Source organism: Arachis ipaensis, chromosome B7, assembly GCF_059453495.1.
Source record: "Arachis ipaensis isolate K30076 ecotype BB chromosome B7, ASM5945349v1, whole genome shotgun sequence".
In the NCBI taxonomy this organism is placed as follows: domain Eukaryota; kingdom Viridiplantae; phylum Streptophyta; class Magnoliopsida; order Fabales; family Fabaceae; genus Arachis; species Arachis ipaensis.
The window spans coordinates 72,383,933-72,395,116 of NC_142442.1; the positions used below are offsets into that span (position 1 = coordinate 72,383,933).

Consider the following 11,184-nt stretch of genomic DNA (forward strand, 5'->3'; position numbering starts at 1 on the left):
CCCTTAGCTTGTTTCAGCATTCTTGGCTGAATGGGGAAGGAGAGAGGCATGTCATTAATGTCACTTAGGCTAAAGGGTTTGGGCCTTGGGCCCATTTTGGGCCCGGTTCAGCTCGTTTGGTCTGATCTCGGGTCAAATTCTTTGAAATTAGTGTCAAAATTCTCGTTTTAATGAGCTCTATCCAATTTTAACATAATATTCACATTTTTAATATCCTTTATTAAAATTTAATTTATTGACTAATTATTTACTAATTTAGTAGAGTTTACATCCTACCCACCTAATTAAAAATTTTGTCCTCAAAATTCAGATTCAGTTACCTGAAAAGAGGTGTGAGTAGTCCTTCCGCATGTCCGATTCGAGCTCCCAAGTATGCTCTTCAATACCGGCTCGACTCTAAGCTACTTTCACCAATTATACTTTTCTTCCGCCTAAACGCTTGATTCTGGTGTCATCAATCCTAACTGGGGTCACTGGAAGAGTCAGATCTTCTTTTATTTGAACCGATTCCGATTCCTGGACATGGCTTGCGTCAGGAGTATACTTCCGAAGCTGCGACACGTGAAACACATCGTGCAAATTCGAAAAATGTGGCGGTAGGGCGATCCTATAAGCCACTGGTCCAATTCTCTTCAGGATCTCAAATGTTCCAATGTAACGAGGATTCAGTTTCTTCGTCTTAATGGCTCTTCCCTCTCCGGTGGTTGGAGTAACCTTTAGAAACACATGTTCTCCTTCCTCAAACTCCAAAGGCTTCCGCCTCTGATTAGCATAGTTCTTTTGACAACTTTGAGCCATAAGCATTCGGCTACGGATCTTCTTTATCTGTTTTGTAGTCTCAGCTATCATCTCAGGCCCTAACACGCTCCTTTCTACGGCTTCATATCAACATAGTAGAGATTGACATTTCCTACCATACAGAGCTTCATACGGAGCCATTCCGATGCTCGTATGGTAGCCATTGTTATAAGCAAACTCCACTAGTGGCATATACTGATCCCAGCTCGTCGGCTGGTCTAAAACACAAGCTCTCAGCATATCCTCCAAAGTTTGGATGGTTCTTTCTGACTACCTATCCGTCTGAGGATGATATGCAGTGCTTAGGCTCAATTGAGTGACAAATGCTCGCTGAAAGGCTCCCCAAAACCTTGATGTAAATCGAGGATCCCTGTCGGATATAATGGTGGAAGGTACGTCGTGTAATCTCACAATTTCCTTAATGTATAGCTGTGCTAACTCCTCCATCGTGCAACTTATCCGAATGGGGAGAAAGTGAGCCGACTTGGTCAGTCGGTCCACAACCACCCAAATGGTGTCATAACCCATACGAGTTCTAGGTAAGCCCAACATAAAATCCATTGCAATACCCTCCCACTTCCACTGTGGAATCTCTAAAGGCTGAAGGGTTCCTGACGGTCTTTGATGCTCAATTTTAACTTTCTAACAAGTTAAACACTTGGATACATGCAATGCCACATAATTCTTCATTTACAGCAACCAGAACATTGCTTTCAAATCTTGATACATCTTGGTACTTCCCGGGTGGATTGAGAATCCGCTCATGCGAGCCTTCTTCAAGATACTTTATCGTAAATCTCTTACATCTGGTACAATAATTTAGTCCTTGAACCTCCATAAGCCGTCCTTATCCTCTGACACTCTCCACTGCTTCCCCTGCTTAATTGTCGGCAAAACCTTATATAACTCTTTATCATTCTGATGAGCCTTTAGGAGTTCAGCTTTGAAATCACTTGAAATCTGACATTGACTTAAGCATAGAGTCCCAAACTCTTCTCTAACTCTCAGTTTCAAACCTTGGAATGCTTTTAATAACTCTTCCTCTCGCAGCATCATCCAAGCAGCACATAGAGACTTCTGACTCAAGGCATCCACCATAACATTCGCCTTTCCAAGGTGGTAGTTCAACTCGAAGTCATAGTCTTTCAGAAGCTCCATCCACCTTCTCTTAAGCATATTCAACTCTTTTTGCTCAAGGAGGTATTTCAAGCTCTTGTGGTCTGAGAAAACTTTAAACTTAACACCATAGAGATAATGTCTCCAGATCTTTAGAGAAAACACAACAGCAACAAGTTCTAAGTCATGAGTTGGGTAGTTCATCTTATGCAGCCTTAACTGCCGTGAGGCATATGCCACAACCTTACGGTGCTGCATCAGCATGCACCCCAGACCTTTCAAGGATGCATCACAGTGCACCTCAAATGGCTCACTCGGCTCAGGCAGTACTAGCACAGGTGCAGTGGTCAACCTCTGTTTCAATGTTAGAAAACTTTTCTCGCATTCTGGATTCCAAACAAAAGGCACATCCTTCCTAGTTAGCTTGGTCAAAGGTAAGGTGAGCTGTGAAAATTCCTTAATAAATCTCCGATAATAACCCGCCAAACTGAAGAAACTCCTAATCTCCGTCACAGAAGTTGGTCGCTCCAAATTCATCACTGCTTCCACCTTAGCAGGATCCACAGCTACCCCCTGCTTGCTTACCACGTGGCCAAGAAACTTCACCTCACTCTTCCAGAACTCACATTTAGATAAATTAGCGTATAGTTTTCTTTCCTTCAGGATTTGTAGTACAATCCGCAAATGACCCTCATGCTCTTGCTCTGTCTTGGAGTAAATAAGAATGTCATCGATGAATACGAAAACAAACTTATCCAGATACAGATGGAAAATTCTATTCATGTAATCCATGAATGTTGCCGGAGCATTAGTCAACCCGAAGGACATCACTGTGTACTCATAATGACCATAGCGTGTCTTAAAAGCAGTTTTGGGAATATCCTTATCTCTAACCTTTATCTGGTGGTATCCAGATCGTAAATCAATCTTAGAAAACACACCGGCTCCTTGTAACTGGTCCATTAGGTCATCAATTCTTGGCAACGGATATTTATTCTTCACAGTAACCTTATTCAGCTGCCGATAATCGACACACAGGCGCATACTTCCGTCTTTTTTCTTTACCAGTAGCACTGGCGCTCCCTACGGAGAAACACTCGGCCGAATAAAGTGTTTTTCCAATAAATCTTCCAATTGATCCTTAAGCTCGGCCATCTCTAACGGTGACATCCTATAAGGAGCACTCGAGATCGAACCAGCTCCCGACACCAACTTAATGGCGAATTCAACCTCCCGATTAGGCAAAAATTCATCAATATCATCCAGAAACACCTCCAGGAACTCACATACAATCGGAATCTGTTCTAAGCTTTGATCATCACCTAAAACACCCACAGTTAATAGCATAAAATCCTGACATTCACTCCCAGAATAATTGACTATCATAGAGTTCAAGTAATAGCTATTTGCCACAACCAGCCCTTCCGTGTCCTCTGGCATAAAGCACACTGATTTCTCAGAACAGTGGAGTAGAACATGGTTCTTAGATAATCAATCTAACCCTAGAATGAGATCAAGACCAGTCATCGGCAGACAAATCAGGTCATGCATGAATTCACGTTGTTGTACTCGAAACGGTACTTGTGGACATCCTAACCTAGTCACCATAGCCTCATGGGTAGTATTATACACCTTTAAATCATAACCTAAGACCACTATTTTCATTCCTAGTTCATCAGCCTTTTCAAATACAACGAATGAATGTGTTACTCCAAAATCAAACAAAGCACTTAAAACTTTACCGGCTATCTCACAATTACCTCTAATCAGTGTCTCTGATCCCTCAGCACCTGCTGCAGAAGTAGTATACACTCTTCCTGGCTGATGTGCTCTACGAGTCTCATACTTCTTCATCTCTGGACAGCTCCCAGCCAGGTGTCCGGGCTGTCCACAAAAGTAGCATACCCCAAATCCTGACCTATACGGGGATCCAGGATGATACTTTCCGCACCTATGGCAGCTCAAATCCTGCTGTGGCTGTTTCCCAAATCTTCTGCCCAGATTATTATTGTGAGTCAGCCTCCTGAAGTGGCCTTTTCCCCTGATTTTTTTGAGGGGCAAAGCCTCCACGCTTGAAGTTCCTGCCCCTCAGTGCCAGGTTCCTCCCCTGAGTCCTCTGGAAAGGCATCTTCAAGCTCCCATTTCTGCTACTGCCTTCCTCACACATTTCTTAGCCACCCTACTCTTATTTACAAGTTTAGAGAACACTCTGATCTCCATTGGTGCAACGGAGCTCAGAATTTTACTCCAAAGACCTCCCTCATACTTGATGGACTTCCACTCAGCAAAATCCTTTGGAGCGCCTTGACAAATGCGAGAAAATTGGCATAGCTCTTCGAACTTGTTGGTATACTCAGTAATAGTCATCTGACCTTGCTTCAGTTGCATCAACTCAAGTTTCTTGGTGTTTCTGACTGAATTGGAAAAATACTTTTTATAGAACTTGGTTTGGAACACTTCCCAAGAAATCACGACACCATCTGGATGCAGGATTTGCCGTGTTCCCTGCCACCAGTACTGAGCCTCGCCTTGTAACTGATAAGTTCCAAATTCAACCCACTGCTCCTCAGAAACCTGTTGAGCTTGCAATGCCCTCACCATAGCCTGAACCCAGTTATCCGCCTCAGTGGGATTTGAGATTCCCTAGAAGGTCGGAGGGTGAACCTTCAGGAATGTGGCAAGTGTCATAGGACCATCTTCACCATTATTATTTCCGTGATTACCATTGTTGATCTGGTTCCCCAGAGCTTTGGCTGTCACTTGCATAGCCGCAGCCATGTTTCCCATGGCAGCCATGAAGTCTACAGGATCATTCCCTGTCGAGCCAGGATTAGCATTGCCTATTCTACCTCTGCTGCGCCCGCGACTGCATCCACGAGTCAACATCTGGTTCTTATACACACCAAACAAGTGATATCAAGTTGATCAGTCTCAATATCGCAAGTCTAGTGCTTTAAGTCCCAAATGCATGCTCATGAACGTTTATGCCATATATATCAGTTAGATATCCTAATAGCACATAGACACATATACAGAGAATGCACAGAAGCACAGTCAGTCCGTCCCTCAGGCTCTATAGGAACGAACTGCTCTAATACCATAATGTAACACCCTACCACACAAAGTTTTATGCTTAAGCCATAAACCAGAGGTGGTGTGGTATTACAACCTCTAATCATAAAATATATACATGATAGTATTGGAAAGAGAGTAATATACGAGAAGCCTTGAAAAACAGGTAAAACAAAACCGTGAAAACAAAAAGCGCAACGCTCAGAAAACGAGATTACTTTCGTGCTAAGCAATCTAAAGTCATGAGTATAAATAAACAGAAAGTGAGATTAGAGAGTCAAGGATACAAAATAACTAGCTCCTAACTCAGCCTGCGAAGCCAAGGCTGGCCGGAGAATATACACATACATATATACATATCCTAAATACCCAAAATACATTGATAAAACCCTAGCTCTCCTTAAACCTCTATGAGGAGCAAAATAAACAAGTTATTCGGAGAGAAAGTTAAGTACATATATACATAAACTATACAACAAAAGAACCCAGAAACCACTCCGCTTTAGAAGTCCAGACGCCTAGCGAGGTGCCTCTGGACCTGCATCTGAAAATAATAACACAGTATGAGGTGAGAACCAGAGGTTCTCAGCATGGTAAAGGTGCCACACACATAATATGTAAGGTCCCGGGAATGCCAGAGGCAATTCTAAAATACCGACACTCAGATTGAAAAGCTTAAAAGTATTAAACAGAAACTATAAAAGAGGGTAGGTATCTAGGGAATCTAACTCAACTTAAACTTAATCTTAACACTCAACCTGTCCACCTTTCCTCCATTTCTCCATCTCCAGTGAATTTGCAAAGACAGACAAATAGACAATTGCAAGCATAGGTAGGAGACAAGTAGTGCAAGTAGTAATTATTACAATTAACATAATATATTCAGTTAGGCATTCCCAAATAAGGCATAGCAAACAAACAAATAAAATGCACATGATGTATGCCTGTCCTATGGCTGATGAGGCTCATCTTTCGGTTATCAAGCCATCTCGACAAGTATGAAACCCATGGACTGTCCCCCGATGCGCATCCCCAAGAGTCTATGCATAGCTTTTCTCAAGTATATAAAATTGCTCAATAGGGGTCAACATTCCCGGGAATTTATAAGTGCCCGGTCACACTTACGTCGTAGGGTCAACAGAGTATTGAGTCTCAATCTGGTACACGTGGTGGCAAGTCAGGGTACTTTACCCAGAAAAACTCGTATCTCAGATCAATTGAATATATATAAGCCAAATCATTTTCATAATCAATTTAAACTTTGCATAAGCATAACATATGAACCATGGTATCATATATACTCCGACATACTCTTTTTCATATTCACTTCATCATTTTTTCACTTTACTTCGTCCCCAACTTACCTTAATTTTCTATCTCCATCCTACTACTAGAGCTAATACTATGATTTTGAGGCTAAATGGGATGAAAATAGAGGTTTAGAGGTTCAAAATTGAGCTTTTAAAACACAAAATAGCGTGGGCGTGGGCCATTACGCGTACGCGTGGGTCATGCATATGTATGGGCATGCAGATGGACCATTACGCGTACGCATTCCCTGATTATGCATACGCGTTGGCACCTAATAGAAGCACCCAGTCGCGCATGGAGGTTTCGCGTACGCAAGCACCCCATGCCACATGCATCCTGGCCCATTACGCGTACACATATGCTTTTTCGCGTACGCATGGGGAGGAGGCAGTGGCGACAGTCCGTGAATGGGGTGTATGCGTGCGCAAAATTTCCATGCCACGCGTAGGCATGGGCCACGTGTATGCGTGGACGTACGTTTTTCCAAAAATTTTACTAAGTGTCAAAAGCTGCAGAATTTCAGTTTTTAACCTAAAACTTCCGACGCACATAACTTTTTTGTTTTAAATCATTTTTCCTCCATTATTTGAATGACGTAAACTTCACAGACCTGATTTTTGTATAAAATAAGTTTGAAATTCTTTGGGAATCCAGAATCTAAGTTATGGCTCGACGAAGTTCGTCCAAAAAAATTTTTTCACAAAAACCTTCCAACCTCTATTTTATTGATTCACCATTTAAATATTAATCATTCCACACTTAACATCTGTCCAAAAACATGCAATATCACAATAACATAATACTACAACCTGCTATCATCCATCAAGCATCAATATTATACAATTTTGCTCCCAAATTCCTACTTTAAATAACGAAACTATAAACAATTCACCAATTATGCACAAACATCCTTACCAACAAATCCATCATTAATCAAATACCTCTCTAGCATTCAGATTCCAACATAATCACAACCACCAACACATACTTAATCCATGTCATCAACCATTATCACAAACCCTAACATTCAACATGCTTAATCATTCCAACCTATCCTATGGTCCTCTAGCCTAAGGTTTCACATAACATTATATATTAAATACGCGAAACCTAAACCATAACTTGGCCGATTTCCACGTATACGTCGAGACAACACCAAGGCACCCAAAGCAACCCTCAAGGTTCAAAATCTACAAGGCAAGGCCTCCCAAACTCCACCAAGCCTCCAATGTGCTCAATCAACTTCAATGTATACTTATACAAGCCTAATTCACATAGTTCACACCCAAATTCAATACCCAAACCCACATAAGCTAGTATTTGTAGAATTTTGAGAGTTCTCACCTTATATATGTTTTGATTAAATAAGGATCCACAAGCTCCTCAAGCTAGTTTGAGCCTAAACATCAAGACACCGAATTTTAATAACCAAAACCTCAATTTTCGAAAATCCAAGAGAATTAGAGGCTGAGACAGAAACTGAAGTTTTTATTACCAAAATTGGATATTGGGCATCGTAGAGCTCGACGCGCGGCCGCAAACGATGCGGCAATCAGAGTTCGGATGAAGAAGTTATGGTGGATTAAAGTGGAGGTTAGGGTTTGAACCCTCTCATTTCTTCCCCTTAGCTTGTTTCAACGTTCTTGGCTGAATGGAGAAGGAGAGAGGCATGTCATTAATGTCACTTGGGTTGAAGGGTTTGAGCCTTGGGCTCATTTGGGCTCGGTCCGACCGGTTCGACTCGTTCGGCCCGATCTCAGACCAAATTCTTTGAAATTAGTGTCAAAATTCTCGTTTTAATGAGCTCTATCATATTTTAATATAATATTCACATTTTTAATTTTTTATTAAAATTTAATTTATTGACTAATTATTTACAAATTTAGCGGGATTTACAGTTAATATATTAACAAATTATAATGAATTTGATTTAATAAAATTATTTAGTTGTGCTTGCACACTTTAAAAAGTTAGAGTATTTTTCAAAGTTAATTTATACTTATCAAAATTTAAAAATCTAACATAACCTCATATAATGATAAAATTTAAATTTATTCTTATATTTATGCATATTATGATTTTTTTTATTTTAACAATTGTTGTTTCTTATGCTTATTAGAAAATTGTAAATTTATTTTTAATTTAATTTACTAAATTTATGTGCTACAACTTTTGAAAATATATTTTTTAAAAATCAAATTTCATAAGTTATTTTTAATAATTAAAAAATTTAACAAATTTATAATTAAAAATTTTTAATAATATTTAATTAGAATTCCTATAAAAAAATATTAATTTAAAAGAATAATATAATTATTAAATTATATATTTTATAATAGATCAATTCAATATGAAATAAAAATAGTAAAAATCAACTAGTATTAATGACCGCCTTTTTTGACAATTTTGGTGGGTTGACTGAGCAAATTTAACCCATTTTGTTACCTCTAACTTTAATACTAGTTGATTTTTACTATCTTTATTTCTTGTTAAAATGATCTATTATAAAATATATAATTTAATAATTATATTATTTTTTCAAATTTAATAATTATTTCTATACTTGTATAGGAATTTCAATCAAATATTATTGAAATTTGTTAATTATCAATTTGTTAAAATTTTTAATTATCGAAAATAACATATCAAATTTGACATTAAAAATTATATTTTTAAAAGTTATAGCATCTAAATTTAGTAAATTAAACTAAAAATAAATTAAAGTTTTTTGAATAAACACAAGAAACAATAATTTCTAAAATTTAAAAAATCATAATATACACAAATATAAGAATAAATTTGAATTTTATCAGTATATGAAGTTATGTTAGATTTTTTAATTTTGATAAGTATAAATTAATTTTGAAAAAGCACCCTAACATTTAAAAGTGTGCAAACACATATAAATAATTTCATTAAACCAAATTAATTATAATTTGTTAATATATTAGTCACTATTAGTGAGTAATTATTATATTTTAAAAATAACTATAATTATTATGCATTGATTTTATTATTTTTAATATTAAAAATAGTTAAATTTTAAATTTAATTAATTTTATAATTTTAAAAAAAATTATTGTGCATATTTTTATTTTTATTTTTTTAATAATATTTTATATATTATTGTTTATTATTCTGTGCAGGACACAGATACATGTTGTAGTTTTCATTTAAAAATTAGAAGGATTATTTAAGATGATATATTATTACTAAAAATAATTAAGTGAATTTTAAATTTAATTAGTCTATAATCAATTAATCACTGATTCACGTATTAGTATTGGATCCGACATTAGGATACTCGCCACCTTATTTTGACATTTATAAAGATGGATTATGTAAGTTAGATTAGATTAACAAGTAATATAAAATAATCTAATTATTTTATATTTTGTAATTAAAAATAAAATTATATACTAATTAATCTTAATAAATAAAAATATTTTTGTATGTATTTATATACTTTATATTTATTTATTTTAAAATAAAAGATTATACTTATTATTTTTATATATTAAAATATATTTATGTACGTATGCATTAATATATTTATATTTATAAAGTTTATTAATTTTTTTTTTATAACATTTTTTTATTTTTATTTAATAAAATCTAATAGTTAATAAAAAATAACACATCTAATGCGTATAAAATTATTGGATTCGGTTTAGACGGCTCATAAAATCTGATCAAATATGATTTTGCATTTTTGACAACATTTTTTAGTTTTATACTAGATTAATGAGATAAAAGATTCATATACATAAAGAATTGGGATATCTGATTTAATCTTTTTTTATTTTTTACTTATATATATATTTTTAATTTCTTTCTCTAAATTTCAACTCAAGGCTACTGTCATGAAATAAAGAATTTATTATCCTAATTATTTTACATTTATTTATTATTAATTATATAAATTTTTTATTTTTAAATTATAACATAAAAGACCCTACTTCTGCATTATTAGACATACTTTATTGTCAAGATTCTAGAGTACGTACTTTCTGGTTATATTCTTTTATTTATGTTATAACTTTAAGCATTTTAATTATAGGTTTTATACCAAATTTCGTTGAAGCACGCTTTTAAGATGACATTTGTTATGAAGAGAGATTATTTGATTCCAAAAAAGCGTCTACAAAATAAACACGAAACCTTTAATGCAATTGCTTTAGGCTTATAATGTGGAGCATTCAATCAAGGGCTTATAACACGGTTGCTTGTGGGTCCCTATTATTTATCATTGGCAGATTTTGAATTGGCACATGGATATAACAAATATGCATATGTAATATATATTTTAGGGTAATGTTGGAGAAAAAAAAATTTGTTTTATTTAGTATTTATTAATTATTATAATAATTAATAAATATTAAATAAAATAAATTATGACTGTTTTTAGTTAATGTTTTTTATTATCAAATATTTTCAATATTTTATTGGACTTATGATAATCGAACCTAAAAAAGAAAGAGTGAGTATGGGTGGAGTTGATTTGCGACTTGGATTAGTGGTGATAGTGGACTGCAACTGACAGTGGATGGTGGAGATGTGGGTTGGACGCAGGGTTGGGTTGGGGGTGATAAGTATGGAATTGGCGTAACCGAATAATAATAGGGATAGAACTTAGAGGTGAAGATTGACACTAGAGTTATCTTTGATACATATTAGAGTTGCAAATGATAGATCATAGATATAAAATTGAAAAAAAATGATAATATTTAGCAAAGGACTTTTAACATGTGCAGGTTGAACTGCGCTGAATTAAAAAGATAATTAGTTATTATATTAAGAGGTAGACTATTAAATGACATTCCTTCGAATCATTTTTTGTTAAGCTAAATACAAATAATTTGAATGTTATTAGAGACATGAATGAAA

At 35.6% G+C, this 11,184-nt stretch overlaps 2 protein-coding genes across 2 annotated transcripts; both read right to left on the reverse strand.

Annotated features, from left to right (window-relative positions):
* Positions 1-2,997: 2,997 nt before the first annotated feature.
* Positions 2,998-3,768, reverse strand: LOC110265080 (uncharacterized). Its single transcript, XM_021107843.1, has 2 exons — positions 3,435-3,768; positions 2,998-3,236 (listed from the first exon to the last, which is right to left on the reverse strand). Exons 1-2 carry the CDS (start codon positions 3,766-3,768, stop codon positions 2,998-3,000), a joined length of 573 nt encoding a protein of 190 aa, XP_020963502.1.
* Positions 3,769-4,044: 276 nt separating this feature from the next.
* On the reverse strand, positions 4,045-4,515 carry LOC110265081 (uncharacterized). The gene has a single exon (XM_021107844.1). The coding sequence runs from the start codon at positions 4,513-4,515 to the stop codon at positions 4,045-4,047; it is 471 nt and encodes a 156-aa protein (XP_020963503.1).
* Between the last annotated feature and the right edge of the window lie 6,669 nt (positions 4,516-11,184).